At 46.5% G+C, this 21886-nt stretch overlaps 1 protein-coding gene across 2 annotated transcripts in view; it reads right to left on the bottom strand.

Annotated features, from left to right (window-relative positions):
• DBF4B (DBF4B-CDC7 kinase regulatory subunit) overlaps positions 1–21886 on the bottom strand; it is a 34594-nt gene that overhangs the window by 10710 nt on the left and 1998 nt on the right. For both annotated transcript variants that reach the window (XM_027768872.1, XM_006169987.3), the window contains exons 3-9: positions 16912–17066; positions 11914–12099; positions 10923–10973; positions 9131–9215; positions 8217–8290; positions 4437–4473; positions 2318–2363 (exon numbers count right to left, since the gene is read on the bottom strand). In XM_027768872.1, coding sequence (XP_027624673.1) covers positions 2318–2363; positions 4437–4473; positions 8217–8290; positions 9131–9215; positions 10923–10973; positions 11914–12099; positions 16912–17066 — 634 coding nt within the window. The remainder of the gene's footprint in view (positions 1–2317; positions 2364–4436; positions 4474–8216; positions 8291–9130; positions 9216–10922; positions 10974–11913; positions 12100–16911; positions 17067–21886) is intronic.

Below are 21886 nucleotides of genomic sequence, written 5' to 3'. Positions count from 1 at the left end.
AGAGCCCTGTGGCCTCAGGAGAAAATGAATAAGTCTTCTGGGACCCTTGAGGGAAAAGGGGTGCCCTCCACAACACTGGCACCCTGTTTCTTCCTTCTCAGTGACATTTTATTTCTGCGCAGGAAGCTCAAAACCTCAGATTGGTGGAAACCAGCAGTTGGCGTAATGGCTATGTCGCTGGACTCCCACGTAGTCGATCGCGGTTCGAGTCCCGGACCCGTTCGCTTTGAACTCACGCCGGGCACGTGTGCGTGCGTGCCCGAGATCCCGAGAGGAGAATGGAGGAGAAGGGATTGTGGCGTGACCATCCCCTCTGGGGGGTGATTTCTCGGTTTCTGTCTCTATGTCTGTCTCTCTCTGTCTGGTGAGCACACACGCCCTATAGCAAAAACCTCTAAAAAAAAAAAACAAAAACAAAAAAACCCCAAAAACCTCAGATTGGTCAAGCCAATGGGATTTGAAGAACACGTGCTTCAAACAGTGCACAGCACACAGCGCTGGAGACCTAGGCTCCACCTGGATCCCCTCCACTCTGTGATGCCAGCAGTGCATAAGTGACCTACCCTGCAGAGACAGCATTCCGACTTGGGCCTGCCTCCTGCACCAGACAGTGCAGACACGAGGCCCTGGCAGTCTCGCTGGTGCACCCGAGCCACGCCCACTGTGCATGACTAGCCATGAAGCTGCTGGGAGCAACACACACTCCATCCCACTAGAACCAGAAGGGAGTGCCTCGGTAGCATCCCCAGGTTCTTTCCACTCAGCTTGGGGCCACCAGAGCCAGCTCTGTACTGTCTGCAGGCACTGAGAAGAGAGCCAAGACCCACCTGGGGGCTGGGCAGGCATGCAGGCCCCTGGGGCTGGGTCTTCAGCTGCTCTGTCCAAAGCTGAGGCACATAGAACATTCTGGAAGTATTCTCTGCTAGATATATGACGACTTGTTTCCTTTTAAAATTTTTTTTCAATTTTGAGGCCAGCCAGTGGGGTGGAGGCTAAGGTAGCTGGATTCCATCACATGTCTGACTATGTGGTTCAAGGTCTAGACCCAGAAGCTTGAAAAACACGCCAGCCATGTGTGTGTGTCCAAAGTCCTGAGAGGAGAATGGAGAATAAGGGACTTTGGTGTGGCCATCCCCCCTGGGGAGTGCTTTCTTACTTTTCTCCTTTTTCCTGTTTCTAGTCAGTGCAAGCACACTATAGCAAATATAATTTTTTTTTTTGGAGAGGTTTCTGCTATAGGGTACGTGCGCTCGCCAGAAAGAGAGAAAGAGAGACAGAGACAGAAAGCAAGAAATCACCCCCCTGGGGGGATGGCCATGCCGCAATCCCTTCTCCCCCATTTTCCTCTCGGATGCTGGGAACACACGCACATGCACCCGGTGTGAGTTTAAGCCACCAGGTCCGGGACTCGAACGGCAGTCAACTACGTGGGAGTCCAGCGACATGGCCATTATGCCAACTGATTGTCCCCAAATATAAGAAATTCTAAACTTTGAGATAATTATAGATTCACATGGAGTTTTGATCTCGTCCTTACTGAAGACTGACTGATAATCAAGGTGGCTGCTAACAGATCAGGCTATATCATCAAGGTGACCCTCCTGCTCCAGACAGAAGAAGCTCTAACAGTAGACAGAGAGGACAGAGCTGAGAGTTCCAGGCAGGGTGGCCGGGACACTAGCCTGGACTCTAGCCTCAGACTGAAAATCATTAGCAACATGATGGCTACACAGTCCCTTACTTTATCTGACCTCAGTTTTCTAACCAATAAAGAGATGGACTCTCCTGCCTTTTTTTTAACCCAAGGTTCTCATGAAAAAACATGGGCCAGCGAAAGGTCTTTCAAAGCCAAAGAGAAAAATTTTAAGTACATAGTGGTCTGTCAAGGGAATCTCAGCACCACGCCCAGCACCCCACATCAGCCAAGGTGACATCTGGGACTGTGCTAAAACTATGACTGGGCTAGAAACGACTCCACCTTAGAAGTCAGCAACACCCAGGGAGAAATGATAGTGATAATGAGCCTGGATGGGACACAGGAGCTCAACGAGGCAGGGTATTAAGTGAAGGTAACTGACACACAAGATCATTAACCTCTGACTCATCTCCAAGAGCAGTACCAGCTGGAGAATGCCATCAGAGGCTCCTCTTGGTCTGCAGGAGACTGCTCCATGACAGTGGGCCAGAAGCTTGTGGGGAAGATGACAGTGTGAAGCTGAGGGGCTCCATGTCCCCTGGTGAGCCTGGGGCCCATGAGCACCCCCCTCCTCCGTGTGGGGCTGCAGGGGTAAGCAAAGAGAGAGGAGGTCCCACTCACCTGCTCTCATCTTCTATTTTGAGGAACGGAGCCTTCAGTTTGGCCACTGGAGGGAAGAATGCACACATCAGCTGTCTGCCCAGACCAGGGCCCGCACTGCACTCACGGGAAATGCTCAGAGGCCAGGCTCTGCCAGAGCCCCAGAGCCTTCCGGAACTGGAAAACAGGCTGCTACAGGCTGTGCCTTTCCAATTGGCAGAGGTGAAGCAGGCCTCCGATCTCCAGCCTCTACAACTGGCAGAGCTGCCTGCCCTTAGCAGGACGCTGGCCTCCTGTGGGGACTCTGGAGGGTGGTAATCAAGACGCCACCACTGCTAGCAGAGGCCTGGGTACCAGCGGGTGGCATGGTGGCTGGGTAGCTGGACCCCCACATCGTCAACCATGTTTGAGCCCTGAACCTGGTGGCTTGAAAACCATACTGTGTGTGTGTGTGTGTGTGTGTGTCTATACAGCCACATACCAAAATCCTGAGAGATTCAAGAATGGAGAAGTGATTGTGGCACGGCCATCCCCCACTCACCAAGGGAGTGATCTCTCACTTTCCTTCTCTCTGTCTCTCCAGGAAACACACATGCCCTATGGAAGAAAAAAAAAAGAAGCCCCATTTCCCTCTGCCAATAAACCCCAAATGAACAAAAAAGAAATCAGGCTGGTAGGGGAAACCTGGTCCTTGCTAGTTTCTGCTAAAACAGGGCTGTGGTGGTCAGTCCCACTAAGACCCAGGTCCCTTCTAGACCTTTGTGCCTGGAGCCCCAGAATCCCGAGAGGCTGAGAACATACTCTGGACAGAAATCTCCACAAGGTCCCTGGGTTTTTAGTGGGGATTGGGAGTGCGTGAACAGATAGGAAGAAAGATAAAGAATATTCAGTGATTTTAGCTGCAAGATAGTAGAAAAATATTAGATGAAATCTGGCTTCTGAAAAAAATAGGGCAAAGGAGTGCTGAGAAGAAAAATTTGAAGTTAATTAATCCAGAGATTCAGCCCCTTCCAGCTAGTTATTTGTAGTTTACAAAACCTCTCAGGCATTAAGATCACTTCTATCTTCCGAGGGTGACCAAGAGTCCTGTCACAGGGGCAGCTAAGGCAGGCCAGATTCCTGGGTGGGTCTAACAGCCACAGTACCCCAAAGAGGCTGGCAACGCACTGCTCCAACCCTGCTTCAGCTACGGCTAGCACCCAAGCAGAAAGCAGCCTTTCCTCCTGGAACAGCAGCTCCCATTAATTACTTTTTTGGGACGATTTCTGGTCTTTCTAATTAACTGAGACAGTGATTAAAATCAATTCCTCTACAGACTTCCTTGAATTTTGAGCACGAGAGAGGTGCCAAGTGACTTTTCTTAGCTCTGGCTTGTGCACGAATAAATGCCACTTAAAGAGCATCTTTGGGAGAAACATTGGGGCGGGGGGGGGACTCTTCTGCTGTCCAAGAGGAGCCAGGAGACGGAGCCCATCAATCTGCCTGTTTGTCAGTTTCAGGAAGTTTGGCATTTCTGAAAGCAGGAGGCAGCTGTCAAACTGCCCACCCCAAACTGCTACTGAATCGGAAGGAAAAGGATGCGGAATTTCAATCGATTTTGAGCACGAGAGAGGTGCCAAGTGACTTTTCTTAGCTCTGGCTTGTGCACGAATAAATGCCACTTAAAGAGCATCTTTGGGAGAAACATTGGGGCGGGGGGGGACTCTTCTGCTGTCCAAGAGGAGCCAGGAGATGGAGCCCATCAATCTGCCTGTTTGTCAGTTTCAGGAAGTTTGGCATTTCTGAAAGCAGGAGGCAGCTGTCAAACTGCCCACCCCAAACTGCTACTGAATCGGAAGGAAAAGGATGCGGAATTTCAATCGATGCCCAGGAACAGCTAGAGGATGTGGGAGCCAAAGTGCCTGCAGGGGGTCCTGGGTCCCAAGGAGAAACCCAGGCCCAGCAGCTCTGGACTTGCTCTTGGACACACCTCTCACTGCAGAAATCTGAGGCCCGAGCCCTGGAAACACGAGGGGGCGACCCAACCTGGACTCGCTTCCTGCCATAGAAAAGTGAACAGATGCCACCACAGAGGGAGTCTTGGGGAAGTGTTTAGGGAGGGAGGGATTGCAATTAGATGAGGAAAAGCTACCACACTGACCTTTCTGTGTTCTTGACTCTGCTGCTGGACTTGTTCCCTAAATGGAAAGGGAAAATAGGTTAAGGATGTGAGGGAGCCATGGGGGTAGAGGAACCACGCCTGGGAGGCCAAGTCGCAGTGAGTCTGTCCCACTTTGCTTCCTGCTGCTGGGAGGCCTGTAGAAGCACTCTTGGCCTGAGCTGGAGCAGCCCCCAAGCTGCTCGAGGCTAGGTTAACAGCACAGTCTGTTCACCCAAACCTAAACGTGAGGAAGAATTACAATCTACAGATCAGGGGCCAGCAGGTGGTGTAGTGGGTATGGTGGCTGACCACAGTTCAAGTCCCGACCTGGTGGTTTGAAACTCATTCTGGGCACATGTGCATGCATTCCCAAAATTCCCAGAGGAGAATGGAGAAGGGATTGTGGCATGGCTATCCCTCTGGGGGGTGATTTCTCATTTCTTCTCTCTCCATCTCTCTCTGTGTCTTTGGCAAGTACACATGCCCTATAGCAAAAATCTCTCTCTCTTTTTTTTTTTTTTGAGAAGTTTTCGCTATGAGGTGTGTGCACTCGCCAGAAAGACAGAGACAGATAGAGAGACAGAAAGCGAGACATCACCCTCCCAGGGGGTATGGCCACACCGCAATCCCTTCTCCTCTCGAGATCATGGGCACACACACACACATGCCCAGCGTTGAGTTTAAGCCACCCGGTCCAGGACTTGAACTGTGGTCGACTACATGGGAGTCCAGGGACATAGCCATTACGCCAACTGCTGGTCCCACAAAAACCTCTCTTAAAAAAAATCAGGGCCAGCAAAGAGTGTGGCGGTTAAGGTGCTAGACTCCCACATGGCTCACTGTGGTTTGAGTCTTGGACCTGGTAGCTTACTTTCTCACTTTCCCTCTCTCTCTCGTTCTGTCTCTCCATGGTAAGTTCATAGGCCTTATAGCAAATTTAAAAAATAATAATAAATAAAATTAAGTAAGTAAATCTTAAAAAAATAATCTACAGATCATCCAGGGTCTAGCGTCCAGGCACAGGCCTTGCAGTAGCAGCAAACCACGAGCAGGGAGTGGAGAGTTCAGCCTCCAGTATCTCTCTCTCCACACCTTCTGGTCTGGGAGTGTTGGGGGATTTTGCTGCTAAATTGATTTGTGTTGTTCGAAATTCAAAAAGATCTACAATGAAAGTCTCCTCACCTCCAATTTCTGTTCCCCAGCACATGACTCTGTCTGCTTCCCCAGGGACAAGAGGTACGCTGGGTACCCTGGATGTGAATCTCGATGAGGCTGGCTTTGTGGAGGGAATTCAGGGTTGCACAAAGAGCAGGCACTTCAGAGGCTCATGGGCCTGGGTGGTAACAGAGCCATGCAATCCATAACGCTAGGGGCCCATCTATCTCATAGGGTATGGCACAGATTCCAGGAAACCATGTCCAAGGACACGCTCACAAAAGGGCAGCTTGTATTTTATAGGCGTTGCTGCAGTTCCAAGCTCACCTTATGGAGCACAGGTAAGGACAAGAGCCTTTTGCTGTCCTACACCGTGACTCTGTGGGTCAAAATCAACATTTAAGCCAAAGACAAAGAGCAAATATTGGGGCTGGAGGTGGCGTGGTGGTTAAAGGTGCTGGATTCCCACAAGGCTGACTGTGGTTCCAGTCCCGGACCTGCTGGCTTGCTTTTTCGCTTTCCCTTTCTCTGTCTCTTTCTGGTTAAATTAAACAGTAATAACAAATGGCAGGACCAGCAGTTGGCATAATGGCTATGTCACTGGACGTAGCGCTGGTCGTAGTCGACGGCAGTTCGAGTCCCAGACCCGGTGGCTTAAACTCAGGCCAGGAGCATGTGCCTGCATGTCCAAGGTCCCGAGAGGAAAATGGAGAAGGGACTGCGACATGGCCATCCCCCCTGGGGGGTGATTTCTCACTTTCTGTCTCTCTGTTTTTGTCTTTCTGGCGAGTGCACATGCCCTGTAGCAAAGCCTCTCCCCCAAAATAATAACAACAAATGGAAATAAATAAATAAAAATTAAAAAAAAAAGAGCTGATATTAAAAACTAAATGGAGTGCCAGCAGGTAGTCCAGAGGTTAAGGTGGCTGGATCCCATATGGCTGAGTATGTAGCTCAAGCCGCAGACCCAGCAGCTTATAAAACATGCTGGCATGTGTGTAGGTGTGCCCAAAATTTTGAGAGGAGAATGAAAGAGAAGGGATTGCTGTATGGCCATCCCGCCTTGGGGGGGATTTCTCTCTCTTTCCAGGGAGCACAATTACCATCTAGCAAAAGACTCAAAACAAAACAAATAAACAAAAACTGGAATAAATTTAAAAAATCAGCTAAAGAGCTCAGGGGCCAGTGAGGAGCCAGTGGACTCATGACTGTCTGTGCCTCTGGGTCCAAGGAGGTTCCAGATTCCCTCCAGGCCACAGCTGGAGGACAAATAAAATCCAAAGAAGCCCCCACAGCTCCTCACAGATAAGATCACATTCAGTCCAAAAGGTTCCCAAATAACTGCAAGACAGACTAAGTTAAAGCAAAAGAAAAATGCTGCACATCTGCATGGAGTCCTATGGGGATACCTGAGCAACTTCGTGTTTTTCCAAGTGAGGAAAGTTGGGGCTGGGGGAAGAAACTGGAGGCAGGGAACTTTTCATCACGGAGTCTTGAATTTTGAAAACTACAAATCTATTTAGCAGCAAAATCCCCCAAAACTCCTAGACCAGCGGGTGTGGAGAGAGAGGTGTCTGAAGCTATCTACTTTGCATGATTTGCTACTATGGCTAGGCCTGCTCCCAGAGGTCGGGCCCTGGGTGATCTGCAGTTTTTAATTTCTTTTTTTTAAGAATTATTTATTTGGGGCTGTAGATGGCATGGTGGTTGAGGGCTCTGGAGTCCCACATGGCCAACTGAGGTTCGGGTCCCAGACTGATGGCTTGCTTTCTCATCCTCCCACTCCAGGCAAATTTAAATAAATAAATAAATAATTCTGTTAAACAATATTTCATTTTATTTATTATTATTATTTCTTATTAATTTGCCATAGGGCAAGTACATTCACCAGAGACAAAGTACGAGAGAGGGAAAGTGAGAAAGCAAGTCACCAAGTCCAGGACTCAAACGGCAGACCATGTGAGAGTCCAGTGCCTTAACCATCACTCCATCTGCTGGCCCCATCTGCAGATTTTCATCCTTCCTCAAATTTAGGCTTAGGTAAAGAGACTGTGCCTTCAAACCAGCCTGGGCTCTCTTGATGCAGTACACATAGTTCTTTTTATTTGCATGCATGCACATGTGCCTGGCATGAGTTTAAGCCACTGGGTCCAGAACTTGAACCACGGTCAACTACATGGGAGCCCAGTGACATAGCCATTATGCCAACTGCTAGTCCTGGTACACATAGTTCTAAACCCAGGAAAAGGCAAAAAAAACATCCAGAATTGGAACGGCAGCTATTTCAAGCCACACCCTCTTTCCTACTCCTCCACCCACGCAATGTGTAAGTAAGCTCAATCCCAGGCCAAGAGGCAGCCCAAGAATGGCAGCCTGGTCAGCAGACCATGAGCACTTATGAATTCTATCTGGGCCAGGACTACCCACCGGCAATACGTGGCAGGGCAAGCACCACAGGAAGTTTGCAGGTGCCTCAGGAAGAGAAGAGAGAGCAGTGCCCCACTAGGAATGCAGTTCCAGAGGCTGCACTCTGCAGCCAGGAACAGATGGCTCAGGGGGGCATGAAGTCACACGAGACTTCCCTGAAAACCACCCACTGTCCTTCAGGTGAGCAGGATAACCTACCTCTGACTTCCTTGACTCCTGTTTCTTCACACATAAGGGACCAAGGGACAGTTGCCGCACGTGCACCATCATGTCTAGGAAGGAGACAGAGGCTGTGGCCAAAGGCATTTACTCCTCATTTATCCAGGACAGCCCATTCCTGGGCTAGAGAACTGAACTTGTTCCCCTGCAGAGCCCTGGATTACACCAGCCTTGCCTGCCACCTTCTGGCTACATGTCACCTCTACATCTCCTGACAACAGAGGTAAGGGCTGAGTCCTCTCTTCCTGGAAAAGCACCTATGCTAGCTTCATGCTCTTTTGTGCCATTAAATACAACTCACTTTGGAGCACGAGCTGCCTTATGGCTCTCTAAAGACTTTAAGGTGCTACTGAAGAGCTGCTGCTGTGAGGGAGACCAAGCCATGTAAATTACTCCAAAGTATCCCTAGGTGAAGACGCAGCAGGAGCCAGATAAACGGAGCTTTTCTAACACACAGGAAGGCAGGAAATTAGATCATGTGAGACATGGCTGATTTTCCAAGGAACTGGAGCTCCTCCACACTGCTGCCCACCACCTTCTGACTAGGAACCTCTCCCGCAGAGCCCCTTCAATTCCTTTGGAAGATCTCTGTACCAAAGGGTGAAAAAGCACCTCAGTCAGCACCCAGGCCTGCCCCATCTGTACCAAGCAACTAAAACAGATCAGAGAAAAACCCAGAGTCAGAGTAAGACAGGGTATGATATCTGTTACCACTAGCCAGTCCAGGACATCTATTTTAAGGTGATTATTACGACCTGCAAACAGCTTGTTCATGGTGACTACTTCTACTTCCAGCAAGAAGCTGATACAACTATGATCCCCCAAAAGCTGACATTCCGAAAGTCAAAGTCACCAATCCTCCCCTCTCCAAGAACCCCAGGCAGAGAAGGTACCATCCACGTGCAGAATCCTCACTCCCCAGGAGCGGGCACTGGTCAGGAGGCTGCTACTCCCACTGCTTCCTCCACTGCTGCTCCCCTGAAAAATCAAGGCAGAGTTAGGTGGGAGCACCAAACTCCCTAAGGCCTGAGGAGGACAGGGACAGGTCAAAACTGCCGGGGCCTTCAGGTGGCGTGGTGGTTAACACGCTGCAATCCCATATAGCTGACCACTGTTCAAGTCCTGGACCTGACAGCTTGCTTTCTCAACTTTCCCTCTCTCTGATGGGTGCACATGCCCTATAGCAAATTCAAAATAAATAAACGAACAAATAAAAATAAATAAATAAATACTGTTTTAAAAAAGAAATTGCTTCTGGGAGCTCTGGTCATCTATGGGAAGTTATGGGGTCAGAGGGCAGGCAGAGAGAGTGCAGTGCCTAGACAGTCCATCCCAACCTGTCCTGCACAAGGGCTGGCCACACCAACAGGGATGTTCTGCAGTGACCACCTGTGACCCAGGAGGAAAATATGCCTTTATGGGGCTGGCTGTCAGGAGTGGGGAAGCATCTATAAAGAAGCGCTGGGGCTGGCAAGTGGCGTGGTGGTTGGGGGCGCTGGACTCCCACATGGCCGACCACAGTTCATGTCTTGGACCTGGTGGCTTGCTTTTTCACTTCCTCTCTCTGTCTCTCTCTGATCAAACTGAAAAATAATAATGATATAATAATAAATAAAGTGAAATAAAATAATTTAAAAAAGAAAAAGAAGAAGCGCTTAGTTCACACAGCATGCACACAGTGAATACTAGTGACATCATCGACAAGAACCTACGCTGACTGCAGACCTTCCGCCTCCTGTAGGCGGAAGCACTAGCCCCCTCATGGCAGCCAATGAACCCATCTTTTTTTTTTTCCTTAGAGGGATTTTTGCTATAGGGCGCATGCACTCACCAGAGAGAACAGAGAGCGAGAAATCACCCTCCAACCCCAGAGGAGATGGCCATGTCACAATCCCTTCTTCTCCATTTTCCTCTCCAGATTTTGGGCATGTATGCACATATGCCTGGCATGAGTTTTAAGCCCCCAGGTCTGGGACTCAAACTGCAGTCAACTATGTGAGAGTCCAGCGATGTAACCATTACACTACCTGGTGCTCCCAATGGACCCATTTTGATGTCAGCTTAACTCTTTGCGCAAGAGCACCCTCATTCCTCTTCCTATCACAATTTTTCTTTTTCTTTTTTTTAAGAAAGATTTTTGCTACAGGGTATGTGTGCTCACCAGAGAGAAAGAAAGTGAGAAATCATCTCCCCAGGGATAGATGGCCATACCATGATCCTTTCTCTTCTCAGAATGGTAGGCATGCATGCACACCCACCCAGTATGAGTTTTATGCCATCACGTACAGGACTTGAACCATGGTCACTAGGTGAGAGTCCAGTGATGTAATCATTATGCCATCTGCTGGTCCCTCTGCTACTTAATTTTACAGGCCTGGATTCTCACAAATGGGATAAACAATGTCCAAGGTCTGGCTCATGTGTGCAGCAGATGTGTCCCACCACCACATCCCTGCAGGTTCTCTTGGTGGCTCTAGCTCTTCCACTCACTGCATAGGTGACTCTGGACAAAGTGCATACTTCTCTGAGCCTCCACTCCTACATCTGTAAGAGGGGATTAATGACCATACTGCATATCGCAGAGTGTGCATTTGGTGTTACCACTGCAGAAGAGCCAGGGAAGAAAGGCTAAACCTCTCCCCGTGTGGGAGACAGCCACCTGCATCCCATCCTGAGCTGGCTTACCTGGTTCCTGATGGCCTTCTGCAGCAGCTCCTTCCCTCTGCTCATAGGCACCTGACAGGAAGAGAAGAGCTTGAGGTATGCTATGTAGACCACCTGTGCACAAACGTGAGCTGGTGCAGGTGTTGGGGGATCATGCCTCTTAGAAAGCTAGGAGCAGTGACAGTTGAGGATCAGCAGAAAGGAGAGCCCAGACAACCTGTAGGATGCAATGGTAAAGCCATTTGCAAGTCTGAGCCACCCAGAGGAAGTGAACCCTGGTGGATTAGGGCCTCTGACTTCACCTGAGGTTAAACTGCTGCCAGTGTTCTCTGACCTCTTTACGAGTCTCTGCATTCTCCAGCAGATAATGACAATGAATGCTTCATTTTATAAAACCTTTTTTTGCTCCTTGGAAATTTTTTCCCTCAACACAATGCCAACAGTGTATGTTCCTGGACATTTTACTTACTTTTTAATATCCAGAGAGCATGAGCACTCACCAGAAACAGAGAAAAGGAGAGAGAAAGCACCCCCAGTGGGCATGATCACACCGCCATCCCTTCTCCTCCACGTTCTGGGACTTTGGGCGTATGCATTCTTGCACACATACATGCGTACTTCAGCCTCTCAATTCAAATGAGATTAAATCAGAGGTTGCTAAAACCAGAGACTGCTAAAAGAGCCCACCAAAGCCTCCTTTTTTAGTTTATGAAACACATTGTTCCTTCTCTAGGAGGTTCTATTTTTTTTTTTTGGAGAGGTTTTTGTTATAGGGCGCATGCATTCACCAGAAAGACAGAGAGATAGAAAGTGAGAAATCATCCCCCAGGGGGATGGCCATGCCACAATCCCTTCTCCTCCATTCTCCTTTCGGAGATCCTAGGCCCACACACACATGCGCTCGGTGTGAGTTTAAGCCACCGGGTCCAGAACTTGAACCGTGGTCAACTACATGGGAGTTCGGCGACATAGCCATTATGCTAACTGCTGGTCCTCTCCAGGAGGTTCTTACCGAGTCTGCGTGCCTCTGTGAAAGCCTGGCCTGGCTATGTTTTGGATCGGCCATGGATGACGTTTCCACTCTGACCTCCCCAGGGCTGGGGCAACCTCTGTGGCTTATCCCGCCGCTCTCTGCCTTGGCTTCTCTGCGGTTGGACACGATGTAACTTACTTCTTTGCTCAGAAAACTCTCAATTACCTGAAACCAGATCACAGAGGTGGCTGAATACCAAAAAGCAGATGTAGAACCATCAATATCAAGAGGCTGGGGAATGAAATCTTGGCTGCCACAAGTTCCAGAATCAATGTCTTTAAATAGACTAAACGCAGTTCTGTACCAAGCCCCAAGAAGACATCATCCTGAAATATGAATAGGGTTTATATATAATACAGGTTTGGTCTCCAGCACTGCTGCTCCCAACCCAGCAGAAAGCTATGGCCTCTGAGTTCCATGAACAGTTTGCAGTTGCGTGCAGCAAGAAGAGGCTGCCCAGGATTAAGAGAATCTTGGAAAAGCCACAATTTTTCTGTGTAATATGCACTGGTACATCCAAACACTGCATCTGTAATCTTGTCAATCCCAAAAGAAGCCTAAAAAATTGAAACAAAAAGGGTTTTGGCTAGCACTCAGCTGTAGAGGTATCTGCTCAGCCTATCAGACTGTAAGCCCCTCATGGGCACTGAGAGGATCTGACTCATCTTTGTATTTTAAGAACCCAGAACAGTGCCTGAAACACAATGACTTTAATTCATGTTTGTGAGAAAAAGAAAAGAGAGAAATAAATGCTTAATGACCAACTCTCCGGGGGTTAAAATACTCCCACTATAGCTGATTTCGAGCTGCCAACGTGACGTCTCCGAATGTGGAGCTAGGAAGCGATGCTAACAATCGGCTCTTGTGAGCCAGTACCAGCCAGCTCCAGCTCATCACCAAAAATAAGGACGGTGGTGCCTGCGAGGTGCGACTAAAGGAGAGATCTAGCACTTGGGTTAAAAAAATGTTTAGGTTCCTCAAGAAGCTAAACATAGCATTCCCATATACCCAGTATTACATTCCTCGGTACATACTCAAAAGAATTTAAAATGGGGACTGGAGCAGGTGTTTGAACGCCAGTGTTCACTGCAGCATAATTCATAATAGCCAAAGAGCAGAAACAACCAAATGCCCATCAACACATGAATGGAAAAAGAAAATGTACTGGGGAATCAGCAGTTAGCGTAATGGCTATGTTGCTGGACTCCCACATAGTCGACTGCGGTTCGCGTCCCGGACCCGGTGGCTTAAAACGCATGCCGGGCGCGTGTGCGTGTGTGCCCAAGATCCCAAGAGGAGAACGGAGGAGAAGGGATTACGGCGTGGCCATCCCACCTAGGGGGTGATTTCTTGATTTCTGTCTCTCTGTCTCTCTCCATCTGTCTGGTGAGCGCCCGCGCCCTATAGCAAAAACCTCTTCAAAAAAAAAGAAAATGTACTGTGTGTGTACAGAAAGTGTATATACACGACACGTATACACACATACGAAGAACTTTTGTATTATATAAACACACGCGTACCTATTATATATATATACTTTATTATATATACACACTATATTTTCTTTCTTTTTTTTCTTTAAGATATTTGCTATAAGGTTCATGCACTCACCAGAGAGACAGAGAGAGAGAGACAGAAAGTGAGAAATCACACCGCAATCCCTTATCTGTTCTCCTCTTGGGATTTTGGGCATACACAACATGTACCCGGTGTGAATTTTAAGTCTCTGGGTCCAGGACTTGCAGTCGACTACATAGGAGTTCAGCAACATAACCATTATGGCATCTGCGAGTTCTACTACATTTTCTTTTACACATGTACATATACACATATATCACTTATCACGTGTGCGTGCACACACACACACACACACACACACACACACACACACACAAAGAGGAATATTATTTGGCCATAAAAAGAAATGAAGTTCTGATATGCTATAAAGTAGATGAATCTTGGAAATCTGCTAAATGAGTCAGACACAGGACAAGTAACAGTGATCCCACTGAGAAGAGTACTTGAACAGATCAATTCACACAGCTGGAAAGGAGATTAGAGGTTACCAGCAGAGGAGAGGGGGAATGCGAGTTAACTGCATAGTGGTCACAGAGTTTGTTTGGAGTTTGGAGTAATAAAGTTTTATGAACAGAGAAAGGAGACGGTTGGTGACCAGCGTGAGGGTAATTAATGCCAACGCATGAGCACTGAAAGTGGTTAATACGGCATGTTTTGTTACATTCTATCACCATTTAAAAAAAAAGGTTTTTGCCAGAGAGTGCATGTGCTCACCAGAGAGAGATAAACAGAGACAGTGAGAGGAAAAGTGAGAAATCACCCCCAGAAGGGATGGCCATGCCCCAGTCTGTTCTCCATTCTCCTCCTGAGATTTTGGACATGCACACACATGCGCCCAGAATGATCTTTTATTTTTTTATGTTTTGGAGAAGTTTTTGCTATAGGGTGCGTGCACTTGCCAGAAAGATAGAAAGAGACAGAGAGACAGAATGTGAGAAATCAACCCCCAGGGGAGATGGACACGTTGCAATCCTTTCTCTTCCATTCTCCTCTTGGGATCTTGGGCACACACGCACACGTGCCTGGTGTGAGTTTAAGCCACTGGGTCCGGGACTTGAACCACGATTGACTACATGGGAGTTCAACAACATAGGCATTATGCTAACTGCTGGTCCCACACACACACAAAATTTAATGAACTCAAATACATCAAATGCCTTTACCCAAAGTCACTCACTACAGTTTTATTTCTAAGAGCTAAAAATGATGTGAAATAATCTCAGTGTTCAAAGGGCAACAGTTAAGTTAATTAATAATCTATTCAAAAGAATATTATAGGGGCCAGCGGGTGATGTGGTATTTGGAGAACTGGACTCCCACACGGTCAACCATGGTCCAAGTTCTGGACCCTGAGGCTTAGTTTCTCGCTTTCCTATTCTCTCTGGTCAAATTTTAAAAATGCTGGTAACAAGTAAAGCTAAATAAATAAATAATTCTTAAAAAAAAAAAAAAAGATTATATCCCCATTATAAATGAAAGGCAATGCTAGGAAAGTGCTATCAGATAATGGATTAAAAAAGAAAATGCATAAAAAAGTTGGTAAAAAAAACAAAACTGTACTCATGAGCCAGACAGTGAAACAATAGTGAGGTAAACTCACACAGGAAGGTTATTGGTTCAAGTCCAGAGATCTCCCTGTGTACTCCAGACACATCTGTCCTCATGACCGGGGCTGACTGAAGCTGGCGGTAAATCACGGTGTTGGGACCCCATTAAGGGTGCTCTATCTCTGCCTACCTGTCTCTTTCATGCATCGAATAAACAAACAAACGAAAAATGGTACATTCTGAAAACAAAAAGAAAACACTGTTCTAACTACATAGAAAGTAAGTATAAGCAAGGCAGGAGAGAGACAGAAAGCAGATGAGTGCTTACCCAGGGCTGAGCGGTGACCTAGAGATGTGAGTACCTGATCATGGGCACAGGGTATCTAGGGATGAAAAATGTCGTAAAATGACTATATGGGGGCCAGCAAGTGGCGAGGTGGTTAAGGGTGCTGGACTCCCACATGGCAGACTATGGTTTGAGTCCCAGACCTGGCGGCTTGTTTCCTTACTTTCCCTCTCTCTTTCTCTCTCTCGTTCTTTCCCTCTCTGGTCAAATTTAAATAAATAAATAAATAAAGTTAAATGAGGCAATTCTTAAAAAAAAAAAATGACAATATGGTCATATAACATATGCATTGCTATGAACATATTAAAAGTCACTTAACTATGTACCTTAAAAGAAAGAATTTTATGGTATATGAATTTTATGTCAATAAAGCCATTATGAGAGTTAGAAAGAAAAATTACAAAAAAAAAAGCTGGTTGCCATTTAGAATAGTTCCCTGTTCTTTAAAATTTCTAGAATGAACAGATGTTGCTTTTCTAATTAGGAAAAAGAAATTTTTTTTTGAGAGAGATTTTTGATATAGGGTGTGTATGCTCCCCAGAGAAACTGAGACACAGAGAGACAGAAAACAAGAAATCACCCCTCCGGGGGGATGGCCACGCTGCAATCCCTTCTTCTCCATTCTCCTTTCAGGATCTTGGCACGCATGTATATGCGTCGATGTAAATTTTTTTTTTAATAATTATTTTATTTAACTTTATTTACTTACTTAATTTGACCAGAGAAGAATGGAGTGAGAGAGAAAGAGAAAGTGAGAAAGCAAGTCGCCAGGTTTTGGGACTTGAACCACAGTCAGCAATGTGGGAGTCCAGCGCCCTTAACCACCCCGCCACCTGCTGGCCCCCATCCAACGTGAATTTTAAGTCACTGGGTCTGCGACTTCAACCATGGCTGACCAAGTGGGAGACTAGCAACGCAACCATTACGCCATCTGCTGGTCCTGGAAAAATAATTTATTTTAAAAAATAGTTTATATTTAAAGTTGCTTTGGAGGGGTAAGCAGATGGCTTAGTGGTTATGTCACTGGATTCTCACATGACTGATTGCAGTTCAAGTCCCAGACCTGATGGCTTGAAAATCATGCCAGGCACACGTTCATGTGTACCCAAGAACCAGGCAGGAGAATGGAGGAGAACAGACTGTGGCAGGGCTATCCCCCTGCAGGATGTTTTCTCACTTCCCCTCTCACTGTCTCTGTCTCTCTCCACTGAGTACATGCACCCTACAACAAAAATCTTTAAAAAAAAAAATCAAGATTGGGGGCCGGCAGATAGTGTGGTGGTAAGGGCACTGAACTCTCACATGACCGATGGCGGCTTGAGTCCCAGATGTGGCAGCTTGCTTTCTCACCTTTTCTCTCTCCCTGCCTCTCTCACTCTGTCCCTCTCTGGCCAAGGTGAAAAAAATAAAATAAAATTGCTTGGGAAAAAATTGCTGGAAATCACAGACAGAATCCCTCTCCAGCTTCTACCCTGCAAAGACCCAGGAAAGAAGTGGGTTACTTACCCCTCCAAGGTTCTGGATAGCTCCTGTCAAAAACTGGAGGTTTTTGCCAGCAGGCAGATCCAAGTAAAAGGACTTTCCAGAAAAGGGCTGTTGCCTAGCACCAAATAAATTCTTCTGGCATCTTCCCAAACAACCAGGAACTCCTAGCCGAGCACCTAGAAAACAATGAAGAGGAGTAACATAAGCTTAGAGTCTTGCTAGTCGGGCAGCCCTCACTGACAGCCCAACTGCATACCGTGCCCTGTAGTAGGCCCTGGGCACACAAAGACAGCTCAGGGTTCGTGCCCCTACCCTCACGAATCTCTCAGACACTGCTAGAGAGAATGTAAACTGGTGCAGCTGCCATAGAAAAGTTTGACAATTTCTCAAAATGTTAACATACCCAAGAGAAAGAAAAACATGGCCAGACAAAAACTTACACACAAATGTCCATATTAGCATTATCTATTAGCCAAAATGGGGGGAAACAATTTAAACAATAAGCAAAATGTGGTGTATTTCTATAGTGGAATACTATTTGGTAATGAAAAGGAATGAAATGTAAGACATGCTACAACAAAACCATGTTAAGTGAGAAAAGCCAGACATAAGAGCACATACTGTATGATTCCAATGATATGAAATGTTCAGAAAAGGCATGTACAGGGACCGACAGGTGGCATGGTGGTTGGGGCCACTGGACTCCCACATGGCCAACTTCAGTTCAAGTCCCAGATCTGATGGCTTGCTTTCTCACTTTCTCTCTCTCTCTTTCTCTGTCTCTATCTGGTCAAGTTAAAAAATAAGTAAACAAATAAAGTTAAATAATTCTTAAAAAAAAAAAAAGGTACATACATAGACAAAAAGTAGGTTAGTGGTTGCTAAGGGTTAGAAGTGGTAATGAGAGGGACCAGCAGTTGACATAATGGCTATGTCGCTGGACTTCCATGTAGTCGACCACAGTTCAAGTCCTGGACCCGGCGGCTTAAACTCCCGCGAGGCGCGTGTGCGTGCATGCCCAAGATCCCAAGAGGAGAATGGAGAAGGGATTGTAGTGTGGCCATCTCTCCTGGGGGGTGATTTCTCACTTTCTGTCTCTCTGTCTCTTTCTGTCTTTCTGGCGAGCTCATGTGCCCCATAGCAAAAACCTCTCAAAAATAAACAAATAAATAAATAAATAAATAAAAAGAAGTGGTAATGAGAAATGATTGCGAATGGGCATGAAGTTCTTTTTGAGTGAAGACAACATTCTAAAATTAGGTTTTAGTGTTACATAACTCTTTAAAAAAAAATCACTGAAAGTAGACACTTAACAATAAATGAACTTGGACGCTAGCATTTGGTGTGATGATTAACGCACTGGACTCCCACATGTCTTATTGCAGTTCAAGTCCCAAACCCAGAAGCTTGAAAATCAAGCCGGACACACACATGCATGCCCAAAATCCTGAGAGGAGAATGGAGGGCAAGGGATTGCAGTGTGGCCATCTTCTGCCTAGGGGGTGGTTACTTAATTTCTCTGCCTCTCTCTCTCTCTCTCTGGTGAACACAGGCGACCTATCACACACACAAAAAAACTTTGATTTTTAAAAAGAATTATTCAATTTAACTTTATTTAGTTATTCTAATTTGACCAGAGAGGGACAGAGAGAGAAAGCAAGAAAGCAAGCCGCCAGGTCCAGGACTCACGGTCGGCCACGTGGGAGTCCAGAGACCTTAACCACCATGCCACCTGCCAATTCCCCAAAAAAATTAAAAAAAAAAAAAAATTTTTTTTTTGTGGTACACATCAATAAAGTTAAATAATAATTTAAAAAACCCACCTCGGTGAACGTACCCTAAATAATTGTGCATTCATTTTCCCAAATTTCACATCAAAAGAGAGAGCAGGTATCTGGCTATTCAAGAGGCTGCTGCAGAAGGACGTCCAGTTAAAGGCCAGGGTAGGCAATGGAGTGAGACATAGCATCTTTTTTTTTTTTTTTTTCTTTTCGGGCGCGGTTTTCCTTTCAGGCGCGTGCGCTCACCAGACACAGAGAGACAGAGAGACAGAAAGCGAGAAATCACCCCCCAGGGAGGATGGCCACACCGCAATCCCTTCTCCTTCATTCTCCTCTCGGGATCTGGGACACGCATGCACATGCGCCCGGCGTGAGTTTTAAGCCACCGGGTCCGGGATGCAAACCGCAGTCGACTACATGGGAGTCCAGCGACATAGCCATTGCGCTAACTGCTGGTCCCAAGACATAGCATCTTAACCTCCACACTACCTGGTGGCCCTTTTACTTCACTTTTTAGTTTTTGCTACAGGATTCCTGTGCTCACCAGAGAGAGAGGGAGAGAAAAGTGAGAAATCACCCCCTAGTGTGGGGGGAACACCACAATCCCTTCTCCTCTATTCTCAGAATTTTGGGCACGCACATGCCCATTATGATTTTCAAGCTGACAGGTCCAGGATTCACCGTTAGCTGTGTGAGATCTAGTGCCTTAACGTCCATACCACCTGCTGGCCCAAATAAAATATAGTATTATCTACACAATAAGGTATTAGTCAAGAATAAAAAGGAAAAGCCATGGCTTCCCCTATCTCATATGGATGAATAATGTGGCATGTGACCTCTCAATAAAGTTGTTGTGAAAAATACACTTTTGGGGCCAGCCAGTAGCATGGTAGTTAGGGCAGCTGGATCTCACAAGGCCAACTGTGCACCCTAGGGAGGGAAATTAGAAAGGAGGAGCAACTTCCATGCCTATAATTTTGGGATAAACCTCAGCCTTTTAAACTATGTATGCATAAAACTGTAATAAAAATAAAACTCTGGGGACCAGCAGTTAGCATAATGGCTATGTCATTGGACTCCCATGTAGTTCACATCCCAGACCTGGTGGCTTAAACTCACGCCAGGTGTGTGTGCATGCAAGTCCAAGATCCCGAGAGAAGAATGGAGAAAGGATTGCTGCGTGGCCATCCCCCTGGGGGGTGATTTCTCACTTTCTGTCTCTTTCTTTCTGGCGAGTGCACGCGCCCTATAGCAAAAACCTCTCAAAAAAAAAAAAAAAAAAAACCCAACAAAACAAAACAAAAAACCTGCAATCCACATATCATTACAGTTTCTTTTCTCCTTTTTTTTTTTAAAGAGGTTTTTGCTATACAGTACATGCGCTCACCAGAAAGACAGAGAGGGACAGAGAGACAGAAAGCGAGAAATCACCCCCCAGGGGGGATGGCCACGCCGCAATCCCTTCTCCATTCTCCTCTGGGGATCTTGGGCAGGAGTTTAAGCCGCCGGGTCCGAGACTTGAACCATGGTTGACTACATGGGAGTCCAGCAACATAGCCATTATGCTAACTGCTGGTCCCTACAATTAATTTTTTAAAAGATTTCATTTACTATTATTATTATTATTTTTAATTTGCTACAGGGCATATGAGCTCACCAAAGAGAAACAAAGTGAGAAAGCAAGTCACCGGTCCAGGACTTTAGCTGTGGTTGGTCATGTGGGAGTCCAGTGCCTTAACCATAGTGCCACCTGCTGGCCCCTTTTCAGTTAACTTTTGATTTAAGGGATTTTTTGTTGTTGTTGTTATAGGGCGCAGGTGCTTGCCAGAGAGATGGAAGTGAAAAATCACTTGCTAGGTGATGGCCATGCCGCAATCCCTTCTCTTAGGATTTTTGGCATGCATGCACACACACTGGGCCTGAGTTTTAAGCCACTGGGTCCACAACTTGAACCACACTTGACTATGGGGGAGTCCAGCAATGTAACTGCTACACCATCTGCTGTTCCCTACAGTTAATTTTTAAAGCAAATATAAAGAGCATAATCTAAAATCTAAGAGAATTCAGGTCACTTACAAAGGAACAAGAATCAGACTGACATAAATTCTTAACAGCTTCTATTTTTCTGAGGAAATACTTAATTTTTCAATGTGTTAAAGGAAAAAAAATAAACTCGACTCAAAGATTAAAGACTTCCTCAGGTCAGCAGGTGGCATGGAGGTTAATCCCACATGGCCAACTTGGTGGGTTCAATCCCAGACCCAGAGGCTTGAAAATCATACCAGCACACATATCTGCCCAGAGAAGAATGAGTTGCCGTGTGGTCATCCCCTCAAAGGGTGATTTCTTACTTTCCCTCTTTCTCTCTCTCTTTTTTTAGTTTTTAAAATTTATTTAATTTTATTTATTCATTCATTTATTTTAATTTGACCAGAGAGAGACAGAGAAAGAGAGAGGGCAATGAAGAAGGAAAGCCACCAGGTCTGGGACTCAAACCGTGGTTAGCCATGTGGGAGTGTCCAGCGCCTCAACCACCATGCCACCTACTGGTCCCCCCCTTTTTTTTTTAGTTATTTTTTTGTCATTGGGTGTATATGCCTACTGGAGAGACAAATACAGGGAAAGTGAAAAATCATTCCTCAGGGGATAGGGCCATGCCAAAAAACCTTATCCTCCACCCTTTCCTTGGGATTTTAGGCATACATGTGTACATGCCTGGTGTGATTTTCAAGCTTCTGGGTTCAGGACTCAAACTGTGTTCAGCCATGTGGAAATCCAGTGCCTCCATCAGCATGCCACTTGCTGGACCCATTCTGCTCTCTGTCTTTCTCCTGTGAGCCAAGCACCTTACAGTACACACACACACAAACACACATACACACACACAAAGATACTTTCAGGCATACAAGCCTTAGGAATTTCATCACACAAAGTTCTATTTGTTTAGTTTTATTTTTAACTTGCTATCACTGGAGGGAGGGAGAGAGGGAGAAAGCGAAAGAGATAGACAAAAATGAGAAAGGATGGCGTGGTGGTTAAGAAGGATGGATTCCACATGGGGCACATTGAACCACAATGTTCAAGAACCAGACCCAGGGACCAGCAGTTAGTGTAATGGTATGTCGCTGGACTCCCACGTAGTCGACCACGGTTCACGTCCTGGACCCGGTGGCTTAAAACTCCCACTGGCGTGGGACCAGCCGGGGGGGGGGTCG

Source organism: Tupaia chinensis, unplaced genomic scaffold (genome assembly GCF_000334495.1).
Source record: "Tupaia chinensis unplaced genomic scaffold, TupChi_1.0 Scaffold148004_1, whole genome shotgun sequence".
NCBI classification, from domain to species: domain Eukaryota; kingdom Metazoa; phylum Chordata; class Mammalia; order Scandentia; family Tupaiidae; genus Tupaia; species Tupaia belangeri.
Note: the sequence above shows the minus strand (reverse complement) of the source record. Positions and strands in the feature narration are given on the sequence as shown.